General features: G+C 43.4%; 1 protein-coding gene across 1 annotated transcript in view; it reads left to right on the top strand.

Moving 5' to 3' along the window:
* Positions 1 to 26,064, top strand: part of STK17A (serine/threonine kinase 17a) — a 96,689-nt gene extending 70,625 nt beyond the window's left edge. The window contains exons 4-8 of the mRNA XM_089691200.1: positions 9,040 to 9,184; positions 17,623 to 17,749; positions 21,134 to 21,182; positions 21,281 to 21,460; positions 25,272 to 26,064. Of these exons, the coding sequence (XP_089547326.1) occupies positions 9,040 to 9,184; positions 17,623 to 17,749; positions 21,134 to 21,182; positions 21,281 to 21,460; positions 25,272 to 25,611 (841 nt within the window). The 3' untranslated portion in view covers positions 25,612 to 26,064. The remainder of the gene's footprint in view (positions 1 to 9,039; positions 9,185 to 17,622; positions 17,750 to 21,133; positions 21,183 to 21,280; positions 21,461 to 25,271) is intronic.
* Positions 26,065 to 26,575: the final 511 nt, after the last annotated feature.

Below are 26,575 nucleotides of genomic sequence, written 5' to 3'. Positions count from 1 at the left end.
GTATGTGGCTCCATCCATCTTCCCATCAACTCTGACCAGCTTCCCTGTCCCTGCTGAAGAAAAGCATACCCACAACATGGCACTACCACCACCATGTTTCACGGTGGGGATGGTGTGTTCATGTGCAGTGTTTGTTTTCTGCCACACATAGTGTTTTTGCTTTTAGGCCAAAAAGTTCAATTTTGGTCTCATCTGACCAGAGCCCCTTCTTCCACATGTTTGCTGTGTCCCCCACATGGCTTCTCACAAACTGCAAACAGGACTTCTTATGGCTTTCTTTCAACAAGGGCTTTCTTTTTGCCACTCTTCCATACAGGACAGATTTGTGGAGTACAAGACTAATATTTGTCCTGTGGACCGATTCTCCTATCTTTTTTTTTTTTTTAAATATTTATTAATTTTCCATATAAAATAAATTTTTCTTCATTACTCTCATTTAACATACACAACCATCAGTTTATATCCCTTTCTATCTTTATTCCCATTACCGCCCCACCCCCTATCTAATACCCCCACCCACCCTGAAACCTACCCCCTCCTAATAAAACCACCCACTCTGTATTTCTCCATTACATCTTTTCCTAAGTAAGGGGGACTTTCACATATCCCTCTCTACTGCTTCATATATTTCACCTTGGGCACAAAATCTTCCCATTTTCCCCACCTCCTGTAATATAACCCCATCTTGTCTTCTTGCATATAATACCGTTTCTCCATCCTACATATCTGGTTCACTCATTCCACCCAATCCTCTTCTCTCGGTACCTCTGAGCTATGCCAAAACGTAGGTATCAGCCCCTTTGCCACATTCAGATAGTACCATACACCCGAATCCTTGTATTTGTTCACTGATAGCTCTGTACTATGTAATAGACACAACTCTGGGTCCAATCCTATCTTTATCCCAGAGATGATCCCAATTAAATGAACCATTGTCTCCCAAAAACCTTGAATCTTTGGGCACTCCCACCTTATGTGATGTAACGTACCTATCTTTCCACACCCCCCCCAACACTCTGGTGTATTCTCCCCACTCATCTTGTATTCAACGTTCGGTACAATGTGCCATCTTGTTAAACACTTATAGTTTACCTCCACCTCTCTCATACTTACGTTCTCATGTGTTAGTCTACATATTGTCCTCTGTTTGTCTTCATCTATCTCTATCCCCAAATCCATTTCCCATTTTACTATATACATTGGCTTTGTATGTGTGTCTAATTCAGTGAGAATCTTATAACCTTTTGCCGTGCCCCATTTCCCATCTTCACGTGATTCCGACAGATTCTCCCACCTGAGCTGTGGATCTCTGCAGCTCCTCCAGAGTTACCATGGACCTCTTGGCTTCTTCTCTGAATACTGCTCTCCTTGCCTGTATTTCTGATGTTAGATTGCAGGTGCCTCTACACAATGCAGACATAATCTTCACATTTGAAGTCAGCAGTAACCTGTTTCTAAGACAGATTCTTGACTTTTCATGGTCACTGACTATGTATAAAGTTTGCTTTTGTTGGCCATTATTTGTCATTGTTGGACTTTATTCTGATAAAGAACCGAACTTGCCTAGCTGAAAATAGATGATCTTTCAGGTTATTTAGACAGCTTTTTGTGCAACTGTTGGGCAACAGTCCGAATTGAGATTCTTTTGTTTGAGATGCACCTTGTTCTATTGTGCACTTGGATGCAGTACATACATTTCTTCCTTCCTGCACGCTTCACTGTTTGTATTACATGACCCCGGAGATCCATATGAAAACTATAAAGAACAGAAGTGGTGTGCATGTATGTAGAATGTGTCCTATGGATAGCAGGGAAACCAATCCTTTTTGGAGTGTAGTGGTGGCATTCTTGTAAACACATTGGATTTTATGGTCATTTGATATGGTTGGCTTATAAGACACAATGAGGTTGATTTACTAAAGGCAAATATTATTATTATACAGTATTTATATAGCGCCAAAGGGTTTGCCCAGCGCTGTACAATAGCAAGGAGGACAGAACATGAGACAAGACAGAAACAATACAATACACGAGGGGTTCGAGGGCCCTGCTCTTTCGAGCTTACAATCTAGGAGGGAGGGGATAGTGGAACAGGAGGAAGTGGCTGTGGGGGATGGAGTGGTAGGAGAAGTGGAGGAGGTCAGTTGTAAGGTGAGGGTGGGGTAGGCTTCCCTGAAGAGGCGGGTCTTCAGGGTGCGCCTGAAGGTGATGAGGGTAGGTGACAGTCTGATGGATTGGGGTAGGGAATTCCAGAGGATGGGGGAAGTCCTAGAGAAGTCCTGGAGAAATCCTGCAATCGGGCGTGGGAGGAGGAGACCAGGAAGCTAGAGAGTAGGAGGTCCTGTGAGGAGCGAAGGGTAGGGTAGTATTTGGGTATCAGGTCGGTTATGTAGTTTGGGGCGGTGTTGTGAATGGCTTTGTAGGTCAGGGCTAGCAGTTTGATGCGTTGGGCAATTGGGAGCCAGTGAAGGGATTGGCAGAGGGGGGTTGCGGATGTGGGGTGGTTGGTGAGGTGGATGAGTCTGGCCGCTGAGTTCAGGATAGACTGGAGTGGGGATAGCGTTCGTTTGGGTAGGCCAGTGAGAAGGGAGTTGCAGTAGTCCAGGCGTGAGATGATGAGGGAGTGTACGAGTTGTTTGGTGGTGTCTGGGGTGAGGAACGTACGTATCTTGGAGATGTTGCGGAGGTGGAGCCTGCATGACCTTGATAGCAATTGGACGTGAGGTAGGAAGGAGAGGTGGGAGTCCAGGGTGACACCCAGGACTTTGGCATGTGGGGTGGGAGAGATGGTTGCGTTGTTAGTAGTGATGGAGAGGAACGTGGGGGGGGGAGAGACCAGGAGCTCTGTTTTGGACAGGTTAAGTTAAATATACTGTGCATTGTACTTGCTCCAGAGCTTAGTAAGTGGTTTTATTTGCAAAGTGAAGCTTTACCTCAATCACATGCAAGGAAATGGGGGGGGGGGACGACGACACATTTTTGCTTGCACATGATTGGATGGTAGAAATAATCAGCTCTTCCCCTAGAGCAACTGCATTTGTGGTGCGCTTGCGGCGCACAGATTTGCCTTTAGTAAATTAACCGCAGTGGCAATTTCCTAATGCCCTATCTTTATGGCTGGTAAATTCTAAACATCTGTAAAGGTTGTATTCGTTGTGGCGCTATATATCTATGTGAATTTAGGCTACATTCAGTGGAGTATTCTAGTTAAATGACCATATAGATCAACATGATCATCTAGTATAGTGCCTGTGCCCACCTCATGCAGCATGCTTTGGCCTTTTTTTTGTTTTCTCAATTTGGTTGTGGCCTTTTGTAGCTAGTGTATTCCTTGCAAGAAACTGGCACCCGTAACTTTTTTTTTTTTTTTTTTTTTTAATGTATGTGTGTAATTGTACTATACTTCTATCAAATCTCAAAAACTAGTGAATTGCCAACCCTGTATCCTCAGGTAACCTTTTTTTACCGAACCCTAATGCCAGCTGCAATAACATGCTAAGTCGACATCCATGCAATAAATACTATTACTGCAGTGAAAAAATATAATCCGTGCACCTTGAAGGCAATGCGGTGATACTTTATAATCCGTGCACCTTAAAGGCAATGCGGTGATACTTTATAATCCGTGCACCTTGAAGGCAATGCGGTGATACTTTATAATCCGTGCACCTTAAAGGCAATGCGGTGATACTTTATAATCCGTGCACCTTAAAGGCAATGCGGTGATACTTTATAATCCGTGCACCTTAAAGGCAATGCGGTGATACTTTATAATCCGTGCACCTTAAAGGCAATGCGGTGATACTTTATAATCCGTGCACCTTAAAGGCAATGCGGTGATACTTTATAATCCGTGCACCTTAAAGGCAATGCGGTGATACTTTATAATCCGTGCACCTTAAAGGCAATGCGGTGATACTTTATAATCCGTGCACTTTAAAGGCAATGCGGTGATACTTTATAATCCGTGCACCTTAAAGGCAATGCGGTGATACTTTATAATCCGTGCACCTTAAAGGCAATGCGGTGATACTTTATAATCCGTGCACCTTAAAGGCAATGCGGTGATACTTTATAATCCGTGCACCTTCAAGGCAATGCGGTGATACTTTATAATCCGTGCACCTTAAAGGCAATGCGGTGATACTTTATAATCCGTGCACTTTAAAGGCAATGCGGTGATACTTTATAATCCGTGCACTTTAAAGGCAATGCGGTGATACTTTATAATCCGTGCACCTTAAAGGCAATGCGGTGATACTTTATAATCCGTGCACCTTAAAGGCAATGCGGTGATACTTTATAATCCGTGCACCTTAAAGGCAATGCGGTGATACTTTATAATCCGTGCACCTTAAAGGCAATGCGGTGATACTTTATAATCTGTGCACTTTAAAGGCAATGCGGTGATACTTTATAATCCGTGCACCTTAAAGGCAATGCGGTGATACTTTTTTGTTCTGGAACAAATTTCTGCAAAAAGTGTTGGCAGCTGGCACTCACTGAGCAGTTTATACTGATAGTCGGTAGGGCATTCCTTTGCTTCAGAGCTGTCTCAGTTCTTTGTGGCGTGGATTTCACATTACATTTATTTTGAGATTCTAGTCCAGGTTGAAATGATTTAATCGCTCAATTTCTGCAGATTTGTCAAATGAACATTCATTCTGTGAAATCTGCCACATGCCAATGGTGTTGAATTGCTTTCAGATCCAATGGGCTGGTCTTCTGCTGACTTGGTCCTCCGCTGCTGTAGTCCACCCACCTCGAGGTTAGATGTGTTCATTCGGAGATGTTCTGCTCATCACAGTTGTAAAAAGTAGTTATTTGATTTACGATTTTACTTTTTCCCAGCACAAACCATTTTTCGCAAGTGCCTTCACTCACTGAAGATGGTAGATTTAATCTATTATATTGTCGTAAACTCCCAAGGTGCATGTGTGTTTAACCTCCTTAGCGGTATTCCTGAGTGTAGCTCGGGGTAAAATTTGAGTACCAAAAGCGGTAACCCCCCCCGAGCTACACTCGGGCTTACCATGCGGCGTTGCTCAGGAAGTCCCTGCAGCACTTACCTTGTCCTTCGCTCCCGCAATGTGTCCCCTGCAGCGTCCCCGGCCATCTCCTCCGGCCGATGCCGGCACCTGGCTTCCGTGTTCCGGTCCCTGTGACGTTGGGACGTACGGGCGCCGTAACCGGCGGTATATTTGAAATTTTTTAAAAATGTATTTTTTTTAACATTGCTGTTTCAATGCATTTCACATACATTTTGTCCCGAGTGCTTTGTCCGGCGCCCTGCCTGCATTTTGTCTGTTCTTTCTGCCTGGAAACTTAGAAAAGTCCATGGCGTCCAAAAAGTGTTCCTTTAGGTCAAAAGCGGTTTTAGACCGGCTAGAGAACAGCGATAGTAAATCAGAACCACTTGCAGAATTGAGTGATAATGATTCGTGGGGGAAATTCCTCATCAGACACTGAAAACAATTTTGCGACTTTGCTCAGCGATGTGCGAACTTGGCGCTATATTTCACATTTCAGTGTTTTTGGTTTGATTATATTGAATTAAATTTATTATTATATTTTTTTATGATTATTTATTATATTATAATTTATGATTTTGTGTTTCAAGTTTTATCCTCCCCGGGATGTTTACTAGACTCGTTCGGACAGATTTCAGTGAGTTATTCCTAAAAATTACAGCCTACAATAAAAAAACTACATATTTCCATGCAAAAAAAATGGTACCGCTTTCAGCACAAAAAAATCGGAAAGAATCATACCGCCGAGGAGGTTAAAGGGTAGGTTCACCTTTTGGGTACATGTTAGATGTTCCACCCATTTTCAGGGTGGAACATGTAACATGTTTCCGATCCTGCAGCTTCCACCCACTGCTGGTGCAATGCTTTACAGGCTCCTAACACAAAAAATAATAAATGCACATTTTTTTTTTTAACTGGGAAAAAAAAGAAGTGCATTTATTTTTTGTGGTAAGGTGAACTTATCCTTTAAATCTCAGGACATCAACTATTTCTGAAATACTCAGACCAGGCTGGCTGGTACCACCAACCTTACCAAGGTCAAGATCCGTTCCCGTGTTTATAGCAGCCTCTCACACGGATGATCTGTTTTAAACCCACCTACCTCCAGTTCATTCCGCTAAAAAAACAGAAGTGGATCCATCCTCCATCTAAGAGGATCAGATCAGAGGGCAGTTGGGTGTAAATGGACTCTGCTGCCTGCCCATAGAACAGAGCAGGGTCTGTCCACATCTTCTCTGCATAAACCAGGGGTGTCAAACTGGCGGCCCTTCAGCTGTTGCGAAACTACAAGTCCCATCATGCCTCTACCTTTGGGAAATTGTGCTTGTAACTGTCAATCTTGCAATGCCTCATGGGACTTGTAGTTTGGCAATGGCTGGAGGGCCACCAGTTTGACACCCGTGGCATAAACAGAGCAGCCACATACCTGTCATCCGCCAGCCCTGCTCTGATCAGCAGGGGATCTGTGGCCAGATACTTCGCTGATCTAAATGGAGGCTGCCCAATGTGAAAGGGTCTTGAAAATCCTGATCTCTATCACCATGATTCTATGTACATGTGTTTCTTATGAATTGCTGTGAAGGTAAACTTTGGCAACGTCCAAAAAAAAATGCTGCTGTTCACTGACTGGTGCTGCCCATGTTTAATGTCTGCAATTAATCTTCTGAATATAAGGTCTTAAGCCAGCCATAAATGGATCAAAATTCAGCTGGGTTAAGCAGGGACCGGCTAACGTTTGATCCATGTATGGCCAGTGCAATTGAACAGATGTCAGTCTACTGACTTTTGTGTTTTTTCTTCAAGCGACCTGTCAGATAAAAGCCGCTCGATTAGCGGTACAGGCAGTTGGCTGCAGCCCACGATCTGTGAATTCTGACAGCAGAAGAGTTTCCCCGCTGTCAGAATACAATAGCTCAGCAGGGAGGATTCCCCATCTACCTCAAATGTGGTGATGGGGGAAGCAGTTCAGCTTATTTTATCAATATATCTTGCATCTTCTAGTTTTTGTTTCTGTAGACAAGTTGTAGTCTTTAATATATCTAGCAACCATTTTTTCAAATAGCACATCATAGTAAAGTGGTGGTAAAGGCTGGAGATCTGGAGAGGGAGATCTGGAGAGGGAGATCTGGAGAGGGAGATCTGGAGAGGGAGATCTGGAGAGGGAGATCTGGAGAGGGAGATCTGGAGAGGGAGATCTGGAGAGGGAGATCTGGAGAGGGAGGAGTCTCTAGATCAGCAATGGGCAAACTACGGCCCGCGGACCGTATATGGCCCGGCGGACCTTTCAATCCGGCCCGCGGAGTGTGATACTGTCAGGATGGCTGTCAGGATGTGTGTAGGCGGGGCAGCCTGACGAACGTGAGGGGAGCTAGGCTCCTCTCACAGTCCGCCCTGAAGACCGGTGTAGCATGAAAATCTGTCTCCTATGAGGATCTGTCCCCCTCGACGTATCTGCGCATGTGCCGGAGATCGCAGATCGGCTGCTAATGCCTGAAACTGGCACATGCGCAGATACGTCGAGGGGGACAGATCCTCATAGGAGACAGATTTTCATGCTACACCGGAACGGCGCAGGAACACGGCAAGGGGAACGTGTGGAGCAAAGGTAAGTGAATTGACACAGGGGGGACTTGGGGACTTAATAGGGGGGATGAATTACTATATGGGGGATGAATTACTATATGGGGGATGAATTACTATGGGGGAATATTACTATACTTACGATGGATGACACCTACACATCATTCATCTACTTTTGGTCCGGCCCCTGGGTCCAATATATGAACCCATTGCGGCCCTCAAGTCAAAAAGTTTGCCCACCCCTGATCTAGATCTAGACGTAGAGAGGGAGTCGTCTCTAGATCTAGAGATATAATTTTTTTGTTTAAACCCTTGTGCATTGTATAATGAAGGTAAAAAAACATCCGTGTATATCTTCCCCCCCCCCCCCCCCCCCCCCCAACACTTATCTGAGTCCAATCTCAATCCAGTGCTGTGCACGAAAGCAGCGGCTCTCCCGGTTCTCTCCCTCCTCATTGGCTGAGACACAGTTGCAGGATCTTGAACACGCACAGGTGGCTTGGATGTGAACAATCAGCAGGTGGGAGGAGCCAGGAGTGTCGGAGGTCCGAGAAGGACCAGGGCTGCACTGTGCAAAATCATTATATAGCGCAGGTAAGTATAACATGTTTTGTGTGTGGGGGCTTTTTCTCTTTTATATTAAAAAAAAAAAAGTTTTAGTTTTACTTTAGAACAGTGTAATGAAGGTGAAAGTTTTTGTGCCTTCTACGGATAGTACGGTAGTATGGTAATTCCATTGTAATTCGGGAAGCGTGTATGTTTTCATCTTCACAAGCTCTGGCTCTTCATTTAGTCCCTTCATTAAACCAGCCAAAGGATGATGTAACCAGTTACACAAGCTGTTCTCATTGTTTGACATTGCTGTAGGCCTCCTCCATTGTATTCTCCCAGAGGCTCCATTCCATGTTTGCAGAAGCTGTCTCTGAGAAATCAAAGTCCTGTGCAAATCGCAGCTCTATAGCTTTTGTTTCCCTCTTCATAAATGGGATCCTTATCGGAATTGAGTGTTTTTCTGGTTCACCATATATAAATGTTCTCGTAATTTCAGAACTGAATACATTGAGATAGTAAATAATAAATTGATATAACTCAATCTAACATCCTGTAAACCATTGAAAATGAAAAGGGTCGAGTATATGAAATCTGTTGCTCTGTGGACAAATGGGGCGCAGCGCATTGCTCACAAGGTGTAAATATTTTTTGCCTGTATATTTTAGTAGAGATCCTACATGGAGGACCTTTTTTATAAATGTTTCACTTACCTGTGTAAACTTGAACAGTTATATTGATATAAAAAAAGTTAATGGCTTAATATGCTTTGCCTATTTTATGGATATTTCACATGGGGACAGCCAAAGTACATCAAAAGTTGTTGTTTGGTTTTTTTTTTTCTAACTGGTTGTTTTGTGTTTTTTTTTTTCTCCCATAGTGCTGCCGGTGGTGAAATCTTCAACCAGTGTGTAGCAGAAAGAGAAGAGGCCTTCAAAGAGAAGGATGTCCAGCGGCTCATGAGGCAGATTTTAAAGGGAGTTTCATTTTTGCACAGGCACAATGTGGTGCATCTTGACCTGAAGGTACGCAAAACTCCGAATCTATTATGAGTATTCCGGTGTCCTCTGTCAATAGTCCTTTTGACATTTCAGCTAATGTTACATTTGTAGAGCCGTTGGGGAAACCATTTATATCTAGCGGAAGGACACAAAAATCTGAGGCTTTAACTACAATAATGGTCTTGTGTTAGATGATACACTCTTGGAACATTATTATCACCATAAATAACCCTTCGTTGTGAATTAAGTGTCTTCCTTTAATATTTTGATGGTGAGATCTATTTTTAAGGGCAAAGTTTAAAAAAAAAAACAAAAACTAATGGGTAAACTAGCTGCACTTTCAGTAGTCTGACAACTTGGGCTACATTCACACTCCTGTGTTTTATGTGTTTAGGGCACGGGTGGGCAGACTTTTTGACTTGAGGGCCACAATGGGTTCATATATTGGACCCGGGGGCCGGACTAGCTGCTGGCCGGCCCAGCCACTACCATGCCATCCATAGTAAGTATAGTAATATTCCCCCATAGTAAGCATAGTAATTCATCCCCCCATATAGTAATTCATCCCCCATATAGTAATTCATTCCCCCCATATAGTAATTCATTCCCCCCATATAGTAATTCATCCCCCCATATAGTAATTCATCCCCCCTATAGTAATTCATCCCCCCTATAGTAATTCATCCCCCCTATAGTAATTCATCCCCCATAGTAATTCATCCCCCCATATAGTAATTCATCCCCCATAGTAATTCATCCCCCCATATAGTAATTCATCCCCCCCATAGTGTCAATTCACTTACCTTTGCTCCGCGTCTTCCTCTCGCCGTGTTCCCGCACCGTTCCGGTCTTCAGGGCGGACTGTGAGAGGAGAGGAGTTTGTCACGCTGCCCCGCCTACATCCTGACAGCCAATGTTTGCCACGCTCCGCGGGCCGGATTAAAAGTAGTAGTTTGCCCATTGCTGGTTTAGGGTATCTGCCTGGATGCCCAGAATTTTCCTTGAACAAAGCTAAACTAAATGCGCATAAACGCATGAAAACGTGTGAATTATTTGATTTAAAATCATACTTTTTTTTTTTTTTTGTATACCTATGTCATTGCCAGTGGAAAAACAGCCTTTTAGTGGTTGTAAAACCTTACATATACCCAGTGGAAGTGACTGGCCTCAGGTCATACGCGGAGATGATACAAATCCTTTTTCAATGAAGTTGTACCTGTTTTATCTGCAGTCTTGGTAGAAACGAACTCTCTTGCACTCTAACACCCAAAGGAGGTGGATGAATGAAACCCGAACTAGAAAAAATTCGACCACCTTTGCATATGGGGTTGTGCAGCTCCAAACAAGGCTGGGGAAGCCCGACCAATACTGTGAAGCAAAGACAAAAAAGAAACGCACCAACCTTGCGCATTACCTCAGTAAACCAATTTTATTGAATACAAAAATATACTCGCAAACAAAAGAATTTCAAGAATGTCAATTCTCAAAGGAACTATGGAATGGTAAGACCTGCGCGAATCCCGTCATAGGGGTGGACACTCAGGGATTATCTGACGCGTTTCGAAGGATGTTCCTTCTTCATCAGAGCTTGACTAGACAATGAGTGTTTACTCCCATGTATACTCTCTATAATTAGAACCGGACCCTCCCTACAGCACCCCTTCCCTTCCCATTTACTCTCCTTACCAACACTACCTCAGTGCTCATTCCTACTTCGCATCCAGTGCTGAAATGACACATGTTCGCGACCCAAGGGAGCCGTGTCCTCGCTCCCCCAGCGATGTGGCAATGTTCGGGTTCCCTAGTGATTGGCTGCTGAAACCAAGTACCGTCACAGGGTAGGCAGTTCCATGCCCTTCATAGTTAGAAGTGCTAAACGTTGTCATCTGCTTCCCAGTGGAGGAGCAAGCAACAGTGGGGGGGGGGGGGGGGATGCTGGTAAAGTTAGTTTAATGGGGTGCCCTTTGCAGAAACAGTCACTTTGCCCTGAATGGGTGCATGGCTCCTGAACAGAAAACAGATGTTTTCTTCAGGAAAGGTAATCATTTCAGCCCTTCTTAATTAATCTATCTTATATATCTGATCAAAATTAACATTTTAGTCTATTTTAACCTCTGATCAGGAGAGTAGGCTTTAACTCCCAAACACTGCGCCTTGATCAGGAGAGTAGGCTTTAACTCCCAAACACTGCGCCTTGATCAGGAGAGTAGGCTTTAACTCCCAAACACTGCGCCTTGATCAGGAGAGTAGGCTTTAACTCCCAAACACTGCGCCTTGATCAGGAGAGTAGGCTTTAACTCCCAAACACTGCGCCTTGATCAGGAGAGTAGGCTTTACCGCCCAAACACTGCACCTTGATCAGGAGAGTAGGCTTTTAACTCCCAAACACTGCGCCTTGATCAGGAGAGTAGGCTTTAACTCCCAAACACTGCGCCTTGATCAGGAGAGTAGGCTTTAACTCCCAAACACTGCGCCTTGATCAGGAGAGTAGGCTTTAACGCCCAAACACTGCGCCTTGATCAGGAGAGTAGGCTTTAACTCCCAAACACTGCACCTTGATCAGGAGAGTAGGCTTTAACTCCCAAACACTGCACCTTGATCAGGAGAGTAGGCTTTAACTCCCAAACACTGCGCCTTGATCAGGAGAGTAGGCTTTAACTCCCAAACACTGCGCCTTGATCAGGAGAGTAGGCTTTAACGCCCAAACACTGCACCTTGATCAGGAGAGTAGGCTTTAACTCCCAAACACTGCACCTTGATCAGGAGAGTAGGCTTTAACTCCCAAACACTGCACCTTGATCAGGAGAGTAGGCTTTAACGCCCAAACACTGCGCCTTGATCAGGAGAGTAGGCTTTAACTCCCAAACACTGCGCCTTGATCAGGAGAGTAGGCTTTAACTCCCAAACACTGCGCCTTGATCAGGAGAGTAGGCTTTAACTCCCAAACACTGCGCCTTGATCAGGAGAGTAGGCTTTAACTCCCAAACACTGCACCTTGATCAGGAGAGTAGGCTTTAACTCCCAAACACTGCGCCTTGATCAGGAGAGTAGGCTTTAACTCCCAAACACTGCACCTAAGTCTCCCCAGCAGCTGAGGTTTCTCTGTTGAGAGCGCACTCAGACGGCTCCTGGTCTCTGGTTATCATTGGGAGCCGGCAGATGAGCTTTCAATCATATAACAACTTTTGACAGCCAATCGCATTGATCTTGGGAAGTCTGTTCTCCCTCCGCGTATGAGGGTTCTTTCCCCCACAGCTGCTGTCAGCACCGCTGTGTCATTTATGTGGAGGTCTTTGAATGAACCAACTACAAGTTCCATTTTCCACTGTGGCAGACAGACTTGTAGTTCTCAATGGAACACAAGCGTGGTGTTTGCACTTTGTAGACCCTCCAGATCTCTGATATCCTTTACCTCAGTAAGGACATAAGACTGCTGGGAGAGTCTGTGGGCGCTTGGCGATCAGCTGATTTCAATGCTCCGGCTCCTATGCAAATAACGAATGCACACTTTTTTTTTTTTTTTTCCTTCAGATTTATTTGCATTTATTTTATAAGGTAGACTTGGCCTTTTGAAGAGGGGAAGAGTGCTTCTATAACTGATCCAGTGGCTGCAGAGCTTGTTCTAGTGAGACAGGCAATTGCTGATCAGACAAATCCCTTTCAGATTGTTTAACCTGCAGCTGTGAAGAATCAGCATTAAATGAATTAATACTTTTGTGCTAAACTGCTACTCGAGGAACAATTAACTGACAATTCTGGCTAATGAACATAACAAGTTGTATTCTTACACGGTCCTTCATTTCTTACTTTTGTAGTATCCATTTACAGGATGCATTTCTACCTGTGGATCTTCAGTTACGGGTTCAAGCAACATTTGCTTGATTAACATGGCTTTTATTTATTGCATTTTTTTTCTCTAGTGTGTCACTGTGGTTGCAGTGTGATCCCCAATGTGTCATCACGTAATCATGCGTTGGATCAAATTCTGAAGGGTGCATCATAGTTTTCTTATGTTTTGTGAGGGATTGTTTTAAGGGGTAAATCTAGATACAGTCAGGTCCATAAATATTGGGACATCGACACAATTCTAACATTTTTGGCTCTATACACCACCACAATGGATTTGAAATGAAACAAACAAGATGTGCTTTAACTGCAGACTGTCAGCTTTAATTTGAGGGTATTTACATCCAAATCGGGTGAACGGTGTAGGAATTACAACAGTTTGCATAGGTGCCTCCCACTTGTTAAGGGAGCAAAAGTAATGGGACAATTGGCTTCTCAGCTGTTCCATGGCCAGGTGTGTGTTCCCTCATTATCCCAATTACAATGAGCAGATAAAAGGTCCAGAGTTCATTTCAAGTGTGCTATTTGCATTTGGAATCTGTTGTCAACTCTCAAGATGAGATCCAAAGAGCTGTCACTATCAGTGAAGCCATCATTAGGCTGAAAAAACAAAACAAACCCATCAGAGAGATAGCAAAAACATTAGGCGTTGCCAAAACAACTGTTTGGAACATTCTTAAAAAGAAGGAACGCATCGGTGAGCTCAGCAACACCAAAAGACCCGGAAGACCACGGAAAACAACTGTGGTGGATGAGCGAAGAATTCTTTCCCTGGTGAAGAAAACACCCTTCACAACAGTTGGCCAGATCAAGAACACCCTCCAGGAGGTAGGTGTATGTGTGTCAGTCACCAATCAAGAGAAGACTTCACCAGAGTGAATACAGAGGGTTCACCTCAAGATGGAAACCATTGGTGAGCCTCAAAAACAGGAAGGCCAGATTAGAGTTTGCCAAATGACATGTAAAAAAGCCTTCACAGTTCTGGAACAACATCCTATGGACAGATGAGACCGACATCAACTTGTACCAGAGTGATGGGAAGAGAAGAGTATGGAGAAGGAACTGCTCATGATCCTAAGCATACCACCTCATCAGTGATCATGGTGGTGGTAGTGTCATGGCGTGGGCATGTATGGCTGCCAATGGAACTGCTTCTCTTGTATTTATTGATGATGTGACTGCTGACAAAAGCAGCAGGATGAATTGTGAAGTGTTTCGGGAATATTATCTGCTCATATTCAGCCAAATGCTTCACAACTCATTGGACGCTTCACAGTGCAGATGGACAATGACCCAAAGCAGACTGCAAAAGCAACCAAAGAGTTTTTTAAGGGAAAGAAGTGGAATGTTATGCAATGGCCAAGTCAATTACCTGACCTGAATCCGATTGAGCATTTCACTTGCTGAAGACAAAACTGAAGGGAAAAATGCCCCAAGAACAAGCAGGAACTGAAGACAGTTGCAGTAGAGGCCTGGCAGAGCATCACCAGGGATGACACCCAGCGTCTGGTGATGTCTATGCGTTCCACACTTCAGGCTGTAATTGACTGCAAAGGATTTGCAACCAAGTATTAAAAAGTGAAAGTTTTTGATTTATGATTATTATTCTGTCCCATTGCTTTTGGTCCCTTAACAAGTGGGAGGCACATATGCAAACTGTTGTCATTCCTACACCGTTCACCTGATTTGGATGTAAATACCCTCAAATTAAAGCTGACAGTCTGCAGTTAAAGCACATCTTGTTTGTTTCATTTCAAATCCATTGTGGTGTATAGAGCCAAAAATGTTAGAATCGTGTCGATGTTCCAATATTTATGGACCTGACTGTAGAAAGCAAGGAGCAGGAAGAGAATGTACTGTGTGGTTTGTGATCAAAATTGCTATGTTAACACCTTTTTGGGTAATTAGTACATCTGAAAGCCTACTCATTAGTCTTTCTAATAGATATCTACACAATACTACTATCATCTGGCTCCTCTGGCCCACAAAAAAATCAATTTTGGGTAATCCTGTCAGGGTTGTCTGCCTAAACCATACACATAAATTGTCACCAAATCAAAATACCATTATTTTATGTATGTACCTTTTTAAACTCTTCAATCTCATCAAATTGCTTAGTCATGTATACAATACATTTCAGGAGTCTGGATGCTGTAATTATGGCTGAGTAAGCAAGTCAAGTTTTGACAGTGCTGTAATTGCTAGGGTGCAGTTGCAACTGAACACGACAACCCAGCCTGTAGATTTGATCTTGGATCAGTATGGGACAGTATACTGAGAAGAGATTTCAGCGAAGTGCTTTACGTAAGAAAACACATTAAAGACCTGGTGCGTTATGGACATGGGTGCCTCTCGCACCACATTGCTGAAGCTTGCTGCATTTTACAACCTAAGCTTTCAGTAGCATGTAGTAAAAGTACATCTAAATTTTTGCCATCAAACATCAGTCTTGTAGTTCTTGTGCATCCAATATTTAAGACTGAATTAAATCAATTTAAAGTTAAGTTTATAAATGAAGTTGGTAAAGTATAAACAAGAATGTGAATCGGGTCCCTAGAGATTTGTGTGCATTTTTTTTTTTTTTTTCCCCTCCATACAAAAAGTGTTTTTTTTAAATCTACGGTTGGGTCCATATATATTTGGACACGGGCACAATTTTCATACTTTTGGCTCTGTATGCCACCAGAGTAAATTAAAACGGAACAATCCAAATGAATTTGAAGTGCAGACTTTCAGCTTTAATTCAAGGGGTTGAACATAACTATCAAGTACACATTTTAGGAACTGCAACCATTTTTTATACAGTCCCTCCATTTTCAGGGAATCAAATATAATTGGACAAATGAATATAATCATAAATAAAATGTTCATGTTTAATATTTTGTTGAATCCTTTACTGGCAATGACTGCCTGAAGTTTGGTCAGGTCCATGGATTCCAAAGACTGGGTTTCCTCCTTTCTGATGCTTTGCCAGGCTCTAACTGCAGCTGTCTTCAGTTGTTCTTTGTGGGTCTTTCTGCCTTTTGGTTTTGCCTTCAGCAAGTGAATTAATGCTCAATTTGGTTGCGATCAGGTGATTGACTCGGCCATTGCAGAATGTTCCACTTCTTTTCCTTCAAAAGCTTCTGGGTTGCTTTTGCAGTGTGTTTTGGATCATTGTCCATCTGTACTGTGAAGCACCGTCCAATCCACTTTGCTGCATTTGACTGAATCTGAGCTGACAGTATATCTCTAAACACTGCAGAATTCATCCGGCTGCTTCTGTCTTCTGTCACATCAGTAAACACCAATGACCCAGTGCCACTGGAAGCCATGCATGCCCATGCCATCACACTGCCTCCACCATGTTTTCCAGATTATGTTGTGTGCTTTGGATCATGAGCTGTTCCAAGCCTTCTCCACACGTTTTTCTTCCATCATTCTGGTACAGATTAATCTTGGTGTCATCCATCCAAAGAATGCTTTGCCAAAAAAAAATCTAAAAAAGCCAGACCAATTCTGGAAAAGTCTAATCTGGCTTTTCTATTCTAAAGGCTTATGAATGGTTTGCACCTTGTGGTGAACCCTCTATTTGATCTCGTGAAGTCTTTTCTTGATTGTAGACTTTGACAATGATACGCCCACCTCCTGGAGAGTGTCCTTCACTTGTCTGGATGTTGTGAATGGGTTTTTCTTTAGCATAGAGAGGATCCTGTGATTATGCACCATTGTCTCCTGTGGACGTCCATGCCTTTTTTATGTTGCTGAGCTCACCAGTAAGTTCTTCTTTTCTCAGAATATACCAAACTGTTGATTTGGCCACTCCTAATATTGCTGATATCTCTCTGATGGATTGGTTTAGTTTTTGAAGCCTTACAATGGCTTGATTCATTTGCATGGACAGCTCCTTTTGAACGCATGATGTAGGTTCACCGCAATAGATTCCAAATGCAAATACCGCACTCAGAATCAACTCCAGACCTTTAACCTGCTTAATTGATAAAGAAATAACGAAGGAGTAGCCCACACCTGGCCATGAAACAGCTTTTGATTCAATTGTCCAATTACTTTTGGCCCCTTGAAAAAGAGGGGATGGCTACTCTTTAAGAGCTGTAATTCCTAAACCCTTCCTCCAATTTGGATGTACATTCCCTCAAATTAAACCTGAGAGGGTGCACTTTCAGCCCATATCCATAATATAACTATAGCTTGAATATGTTTTGGTAAAGACCTGTCCAAATATATATGGACCCAACTGTACATCCTCACATTGGAAATCTGTTCAGACTTGAACATGGTATGGGCCCTAGTTTATAAAAGACACATAAACATATGAACAGATCAACCTAGTAAAGCTGAACTGCAGTACTTATCAGTTTTAAATACTTATATGGTGCCAAGCTGGACAAAATGTAAGTATTCATATATCATACCTGAGGGGCCACTGGGGAAGCTGAAAATCACTGTAGTTGTTGGCATTACTACAGTGACGTACAGGTGATAACCAGGGCTGCACCCTCTGCACACAGAACACAGAAATCACTCGCTAGGCCCCACCATCCTTTAACACGTTTTGTTTTGTTTTTTTTAAATAAACTTTGACGCAATTAAATTTTTTTTTTTTTTTTTTGTTACAGCCACAAAACATTCTATTGACCAGTGACCGTCCACTTGGAGACATACAAATTGTGGATTTTGGCTTGTCCAGGGTTGTGAATAACAATGAGGAACTGAGAGAAATTATGGGAACCCCAGAATATGTTGGTAAGTATCTTTTCAGGATGTAAATAAGAAACATTTGAGTACAGTTTATCTAACGTGTTGCAGGAAATAGGAACTTTTTAGAATGTGGCCTATTGAAGTAGAGGTTATGTAAATGGGGGTTAAAAAGCAGTGTTGACTAGCAGGTTTAGGGTTAATTCCAAGAAGCAGCTCAGGAGGTCAGGCACTGTAGTCTGGAAACTGCTATTTATCCTGCTGGCAGCTCACCAAAGGGTGCTGTCTATGGATTTGCATGAATCCTGCTGTCTGCTTCCTGAGGAGTGCTGTCTATGGACTTGGTATGTACTGTGGTAGAAGTCCTGCTGGAAGCTCACGAATGAGTGCTGTCAAAGAACCTGGCATGTAGTCTTTTATAAAAGGACATACTTAACCCCTTGCCTACCGGGCACTTATACCCCCTTCTTTACCAGGCCAATTTTCAGCTTTCAGCGCTGTCGCACTTTGACAATTGCGCGGTAATGCAAGATTGTACCCATATGAAATTTTTATCATTTTTTTTTTCTCACAAATAGAGCTTTCTTTTGGTGGTATTTAATTGCCGCTGGGCGCTTTACTTTTTGCGCTATAAACAAAAAAAGTGCAAAAAATTTTGAAAAAAAAAAAAATTTCTTTGTTTCTATTTATAAAATATTTCAAACAGGTAACTTTTTCTCCTTCACTGATGGGCGTTGATGGGGCGGCACTGATGGGCGTTGATGGGGCGGCACTGATGGGCGTTGATGGGGCGGCACTGATGGGCGTTGATGGGGCGGCACTGATGGGCGTTGATGGGGCGGCACTGATGGGCGTTGATGGGGCGGCACTGATGGGCGTTGATGGGGCGGCACTGATGGGCGTTGATGAGGCAGCACTAATGAGGTGGCACTGATAGGCACAACCGCTGGTCACTGACTGGTGGCACTGATGGGCGTTGATAGGCAGCACTAATGAGGTGGCACTGATATGCACAACCGCTGGGCACTGACTGGTGGCACTGACTGGCAGCACTGCTGGGCTGCATTGATGGGCACAGGTGGGGGGAACTGGTGGGTGGCGCTGCTGGGCACCGATCATCAGTGCCCTGATGATCGGTGCCGATCCCTGCTCTGACAACTGCCGGTTCTCAGCAGTACTTTCCTCACGCTCTGACAGCGTGAGGAAAGTGCAGCCGAGAACCGGCAATTGCATTTCCCGGTGATCAGCGTGTCATTGGACACGGCTGATCATGTGGTAGAAGGCCGCTGTGATTGGCCTTTTGACACATCATGTGATAAGCTGTGTCTGTAGGACACAGCGATCACGGAGATCGCCGGGGGCGCGCAGGAGAGCGCGTTCTGGGAGGATGTCATATGATGCCCTCCCAGAACTGGCCGGCCGCAGTGTAGCCGTCATTCGGCTATCTGCGGTTGGCAAGTAGTTAAAGTATAACTAAAAGCATAACTTTTTTTTTTTCTTTTCTTTCTTTTAGTTTGGATAGAGTGGAGATGGACTAGAACACTTGTCAATTTTTATTGCTGTCTGTGCCCCCTTTGGGGAGATTCACCCTCTCTATTTGTCCTGCTTACGATTATCGTGAAAGTAAAAGAAAATCCCAAGTTTTGGGTTGTCCCCAGAAAAGGAATGGAGGGGAAATCTTACAATGGGGACACTAGTTCTGATGACCTGGAAGTCCCCAAGATGTTCCCTTTAATTTGCAGTGATTTCTTCTCTCTTCTTGTTTCTCCTATGGGAGAGGAAGTGAAGGCAAATCTCCCCAATGGGACAAAAGGCAACAATAAACCTTGGAGGTTCTAATCTTTACTCTATCCAAAGTGAAAAACAGTTGCCTGTAGTGTGGGGGTTTTTTTTATGCTTTTTTTTTTTTTTTTTTTTTTTTTTCTTAATTTTGTTTATTAGTGAGATGTAGTTTATTTGATACAGATTTTTCCAAGAAGGGGTGAGCTTTACTCCTAAATAACTTAATTTTCTTTATTTCCATACAAAGGGGAAGTCTTCCTGCAAGCTCTGTCTTTCTAACTTTGAAAGTGAAATATTTAGTATCTCTGATTTTGAGGGATTGATTTTCAGATTTGACAATTCGCCATAATATTTTAAGATTTTCATTAAATTGGGTAACGTTACTCTAGGGTTCACGGCATAAAGCGTAATAGCATGTCATCTGCATAAGCCGCAACCTTATGTTCTTCATTCCCAATCGAGATTCCTTTTACATCCTGTGACAGTGTGGCGATCTGTCACCCAGGATTCTCAACAAGGCAGGTTGAGGGGCTCCAGGGTAAGTGTTTGATACGGAGGAAAGTGGCTTTTCACTTTCCTCCTTTGTAAGGTCTGTTTTGGGATCTGGAGCCTGGAGATTTCAAAGAGATCTGGGAGGGATGAAATCTCCAATCCTGGGACCAGGTTTTGGGAATGGCCAGGAGACTGATTGCATAGGTGTGTGCAGGCCTTTTCATAGAGTCGGGACCAGAGTTCTGGGCTCCACCCTGGCGGATAGGAGTCAGGAGGGCTCCACCCTGGCGGATAGGAGTCAGGAGGGCTCCACCCTGGCGGATAGGAGTCAGGAGGGCTCCACCCTGGCGGATAGGAGTCAGGAGGGCTCCACCCTGGCGGATAGGAGTCAGGAGGGCTCCACCCTGGCGGATAGGAGTCAGGAGGGCTCCACCCTGGCGGATAGGAGTCAGGAGGGCTCCACCCTGGCGGATAGGAGTCAGGAGGGCTCCACCCTGGCGGATAGGAGTCAGGAGGGCTCCACCCTGGCGGATAGGAGTCAGGAGGGCTCCACCCTGGCGGATAGGAGTCAGGAGGGCTCCACCCTGGCGGATAGGAGTCAGGAGGGCTCCACCCTGGCAGGCAGGTGGTCACTGCCTTGAAGTCAGGTGGGCTTCACCTAGGAGAGGTGGAAGCCAAAAGCAGCAAGGAGCTGCTAGAGACTAGCTGTGTGCTAGTGGCCAGCTGTGTGCGAGAGCCATATTTTTGAAAGAGTCTGCAGGAGACAGACGTAAGCCTGAAGAGGAAGGCCAGTGGAAGATTGTGTATATCTGAGAGAGCCAGGAGGCTGAATTTTGTTTATATTGATGATAGATACCCCTGTGTGGGAAACTTCTGATGTTTTGAACTTTCATATAAATAAAAGTTGGCTAAAAAGGCCTTTAAAAAGCAAGCGAGTTGCTGTGTGCGTTACAAAAGCTCTACCCTTTTGAAGCGAGTTCCCACAATCCATACAATTTCAAACAGTTGCCAGAAGTGGTCCCAGTGAGATTAAAAAAAAGCATTGGTGACAAAGGGTTGCCTGTAGTTCTACTTAACAATTTGTTTATGCTGTAATACTCAAATATTAGTGTTTTTGTATTAATACATAGATTTTTTTTTTTTTTTTTTTTTTTTAAGCACCTGAGATCCTGAGTTATGAACCCATCAGCACAGCTACTGATATGTGGCAAGTACAAGTACTTTTTATACAAACGTGTGTGGAATGCATGTAGATCTGTTGTGATAATGATCTAAACCCAATAACATTGTATGTTTTCATTTTAGGAGCATTGGGGTACTGGCCTATGTTATGCTCACAGGCACCTCCCCTTTCCTGGGGGACGACAAGCAGCACACTTTCCTAAACATTTCTCAGTTGAATGTCAGTTACACAGACGGGGACTTTGACGGGATATCGGAACTGGCTATTGATTTTATCAAAGCCCTTTTAGTGAAGGAGCCAGAGTAAGTCCTTGTATTCATCTCCCTGTACACGTCCATTTCCTCAGTTTATCTGCTGCTTCCTGCGTCTGTGCATCCATATCTGCCTTCCTCCTTGAAGCTGAACTGCTGAGAGCACATTTTCATGATTTGTGAATTGCCTACATTGCATCTTTCAGACTAGCTTGTCTGGGTGTTGGTTCCTACAACTCATCAGTATGTCATGTCTTTTGGACATTGAATTTGTTTTATATGATGTTTACATTTAATTGACTTGTTTTCTGTTTAGTATTTATAATGTTTCTTACAATTGGTGGGAAAATGCCCATTTCTTAGTATCAAAGGACCGTTCAAGAAGAAATGATATTTGTTTAACCCTTTTGACTTAAAATGCAGTAAATACAGCAGAAACAATATAAGGACCATTAACTAAAAATAAAATAAAATGGGGTCTATCCTCTCACTATGTAACAACTTTATAGATTAGTACTTGAAACATTAAGCAGAGGTATTCCTACTGCTGCTAAATGTCACTATTCCAGCTCAGAGATGCTGGTTGTCAGGGAACTGGCACCCGCTAGCCTACTATTATTATTATTATTATTATTATTATTCAGTATTTATATAGCGCCAAAAGGTTTGCTCAGCGCTGTACAATAGGAAGGGGGACAGAACATGAGACAAAACAGTAACAATACAATACACGAGGGGTTCGAGGGCCCTGCTCTTTCGAGCTTACAATCTAGGAGGGAGGGGATAGTGGTACAGGAGGAAGTGGCTGTGGGGGATGGAGTGGTAGGAAGAGTGGAGGAGATCAGTTGTTAGGTGAGGGTGGGGTAGGCTTCCCTGAAGAGGTGGGTTTTCAGGGTGCGCCTGAAGGTGAGGAGGGTAGGTGACAGTCTGATGGATTGGGGTAGGGAGTTCCAGAGGATGGGGGAAGTCCTGGAGAAGTCTTGCAGTCGGGCGTGGGAGGAGGAGACCAGGGAGCTAGAGAGTAGGAGGTCCTGTGAGGAGCGGAGGGCACGGGTAGGGTGGCATTTGGGTATCAGGTCAGTAAGGTAGTTTGGGGCGGCATTGTGAATGTAGGTGAGAGTTAGTTATTTGAATTTGATGCGCTGGGCTACTAACAACCAGCAACTCATCCCTGCCCTGCTGTTTTAGCTGTCAGCTTGGTATTCCAGAGTGATGAGCAATTTGTAAACAAAGGAGCAGGGATGGGGGTGCACATTGTCCCCATGTTGATGACAGAGGACTCTTCCCCACAACCCTGGCCCAGTGGTTGAGGGTGGGTCATACTGGGGAGGTGGGGGGGGGGGGGGAGTGGTTGCTTCTCAGTATCTGTATTCTATACGGCTATACTAGCTGCTGGCAATAATTGCATGTAAAACCTGGCAAACTGGTTGTACTCAGGTTGATCGATCAACTTGGTACATTCAGCCTGCCCATACATGGTTAGAATCTCGGCCCGCTTCAGCAGATTCAAACAGTGTATGGCCAGCCTTCAAGACTGCTGACTCCCAACTTCCCTAATCACCTAAACAGATGGGACTTTTAGGTGCCCTCTCATGTTTTCCATGTCCCATATTAATTTAAACCAGGGTGGATAAAAATCAATGATTTTTTTAAAAAAATCAAAAACTTTTTTTTTTATTTTAAATCGGATTGTTTTTTATTTAAATTGGAATTTTTTTTATTAAATTGGAATTTTTTTTATTTAAATTGGATTTTTTTTTAATTTAAATTGGGTTTTTTTTTTTATTTAAATTGGAATTTTTTTTTTATTTAAATCGGGTTTTTTTGAATAAAATGCTGTTTGAGGAAAATATATTACCATCCAAAGGTTATTCCATCATGAAATAAAGATTCGTTTTTTAATTATGTAGAATAAGGCTGTATAGGTATAATTTTTTTGGTAAATAAATTCCATGAATCCATTCACAATGTCACGCTCTCCAGAGGTTTCTGTCAGATTATTGGGCAGTTTCTCTGCCTACAAGATATTATCACAGATGATTGGTTTACTTTTGCAGTTCTCAAAACTGAATGTGACTCAGCGGAGATCACATGCCTCTTCTTCACAGCAACAATGTGATAACATGAACAGAGTTAAGAAAAAGACCTTCATCCTAACTTCTACACACCTATGAATACAGAATCAACCCCTTCACTGCTAAGTTTCAAGAAGTTCAGTGAATAGAATAGAAACAATATTTTTCTGATTGTTTGGAGTGGAATAGATCTGCACAAGAAGAAAGTGAAACTAAGTGTGAGGAGGGAGGGGCCGACAGTGTGAGGAGGGAGGGGCCGACAGTGTGAGGAGGGAGGGGCCGACAGTGTGAGGAGGGGGGGGGGACCGACCGTGTGAGGAGGGGGGGGGGCCGACAGTGTGAGGAGGAGGGGGGGGGGCCCGACAGTGTGAGGAGGAGGGGGGGGGCCCGACAGTGTGAGGAGGAGGGGGGGGGGGCCCGACAGTGTGAGGAGGAGGGGGGGGGGCCCGACAGTGTGAGGAGGAGGGGGGGGGGCCCGACAGTGTGAGGAGGAGGGGGGGGGGCCCGACAGTGTGAGGAGGAGGGGGGGGGCCCGACAGTGTGAGGAGGGGGGGGGGGGCCCGACAGTGTGAGGAGGGGGGGGGGGGCCCGACAGTGTGAGGAGGGGGGGGGGGGGCCGACAGTGTGAGGAGGGGGGGGGCCCGACAGTGTGAGGAGGAGGGGGGGGGGCCCGACAGTGTGAGGAGGAGGGGGGGGGGGCCCGACAGTGTGAGGAGGGGGGGGGGGCCGACAGTCTAAGTTTCCTCAAATATATATATTTTGTTTAGCCAAATTAGTTACCAAACATGGATGTTTAAGCAAATCACATATGCTGGAATGTTATTGTTTCAGTTGAATAAATCTATTTAAATTGTTATTATTAAGGTAATGATTATTTTTCTCCTTCCTAAGTACAACAGAAAAGTTGTCCAAATATGAATGATTAACTTATTAAACTGGGGATAAAAAACTAATATGAAAAGTTATTCTAACCCCTCGTGTGCTGTTTGTAGTTGCTGTTCTGTTTCATGTATTGTCCCCCCCTCTATTGTACAGCGCTGAGCAAACCCTTTGGCGCTATATAAACTCCATGTAATGTAATAATTCTAAAAATCTTCATCTACTTGCATATTAAAGTTATACCAGCAAGAATTAGTCTTTATGTAGAAAACTAGGATTTACATCCAGCCTTACTGACTAGTGATTTAAATCGTGATTTAAATCAGTTTGATTTAAATCAAATCCACCCTGATTTAAACTATGACCATTAGAACTTTAAAATGAGCATACAGTATATAGGCCAATGCAATATTACAGAATAGTAAATTCCACCATAAATGCGACAAATGCTGCCAACACCATCCAGCAATTCTCTATGTGCCCTTAGTACACAAGGTATCATCTTTTCTTGCATGCTAGTACGCAAGGTATCATCTTTTCTTGCATGCTAGTACGCAAGGTATCATCTTTTCTTGCATGCTAGTACGCAAGGTATCATCTTTTCTTGCATGCTAGTACGCAAGGTATCATCTTTTCTTGCATGCTGTTGAAGGCTGGTGGGACCTGTTGGCAGATGCAGAACATATTTCATGGATTCAGAACCCCCACTTGTGAAGCTACATTAATAATAAAATACCACTTGTACCCCTTCTTTGTGTGTGCAAACGATATATTATTATTACAGATATATATGTATTACGCACACACTTCCAGGTGTGTTCACAGCGACCACAATCTAGTACTTTTTAGACCTTCTTTTGTGAGTTAGGATCGTGTTGTAAATCTATCCTTTCCTTTTTGTTTGGCAGAAGTCGGGCGAATGCTGAGGACTGTCTCCAGCATCCATGGCTAGCTGAGGGCGATCTCCCGGATCCTTATGCTAGTGCCATGAATTCCGTACAGGACAACAGCCAGGAAGTACAATCGGAGGAGGAGCTGAAAACAGAAAGTTCCCTGGAAACCAGTCCAGGTCAGGTAGACTCAGAAGAACAGACTGTGACAGAGGAGTTGATCTTGATGGCTTCTTACACATTGGGACAGTGCAGACAGACTGACATGGAAAAACAATCTGAATCTAAAGCCATTACAAAGCGATTTAAGTTTGAAGAGCCAGTATTGCAAGAAATCCCTGGAGATTTTATTTTCTAGGCTCTGGCATTTGGAACTGTACGATTTCTAGAGCTTGGAAGTGTTTTCTTAGTCACTGAGCTTCTAGATTGACCAGAAGTTAAACGTCAGTCCGCTGACTATTGGTTACCATGGCAAGATGAATCCAATTCAACAGTGCCATGTTAAATCTCAGATTACGCAAGATCTGTCCTATATTGAGTATTTTTTATTTATTTTGTTTTATTTTTTTTTCTGGTTTGTGCCTAAACACCACCATATTGCCCATACGGTTGTGGATTTCTTGAAATGGCAGCATGATCTATTGTCTCCTGCGGTCCATTCTAAGATGTGGTCAGTGTTGCAATACTGGAAAAAGGACTTTTTTTTTTTTTTTTTTCTACAACCATCCTTGTTTGGAATAAATATATTTTAATAAAAAGAAAGTAATTGTAAAATTAAAATGCTTTGGGCAACATGTGCCTGGAACCTGAAGCGTGTAAGAAAGATCTTTAAAGTAGCTTATCGGTTAATTTGCATTGAAAACATATACAGGAACGTATGGTACTTCAGAAAAAGACAGACAGAGGCCATTTGCAAATTAATGTTACAGATCAGATTGTAATTTTTTATATTTGTTCAGCAGAAGAGATGAATTAAAAAAAAAAAAAAAAAAAAAAAAAGGCTAAAAAAAATACCATAAAAAAAATAGTAGTTTCGCAGAAGTGAATTGACTGTACACACAAATGGTGGTGACTGGGCTCCAGTTGTAGGCTGTGTGGAAAGCTAAGGAAGATCAATCATTTGTTAGGCTCCATGCACACTGGCTTAAAAACAAAAAAAAAATGCTGCTTCTAGAGTTCGGCGTTTAGCCTGCAGCAGCAGCTAATGCCATCCTATGTGTACATGCGCATTCATCTACAGGTACTTTTTAAGCTCCGTGTTTAGAGGCAGAAAAAAAAAGCACTTCTGTTTTGCGTTTTTGAGAATGTTTGTTTTTCTAGCA

This window comes from Staurois parvus, unplaced genomic scaffold, assembly GCF_062004578.1.
Source record: "Staurois parvus isolate SC_StPar_1 unplaced genomic scaffold, SC_StPar_1.0 ptg000554l, whole genome shotgun sequence".
Taxonomy (NCBI): domain Eukaryota; kingdom Metazoa; phylum Chordata; class Amphibia; order Anura; family Ranidae; genus Staurois; species Staurois parvus.
The sequence above is the reverse complement of the archived record's forward strand: the minus strand, read 5'-3'. Positions and strand labels throughout refer to the sequence as shown.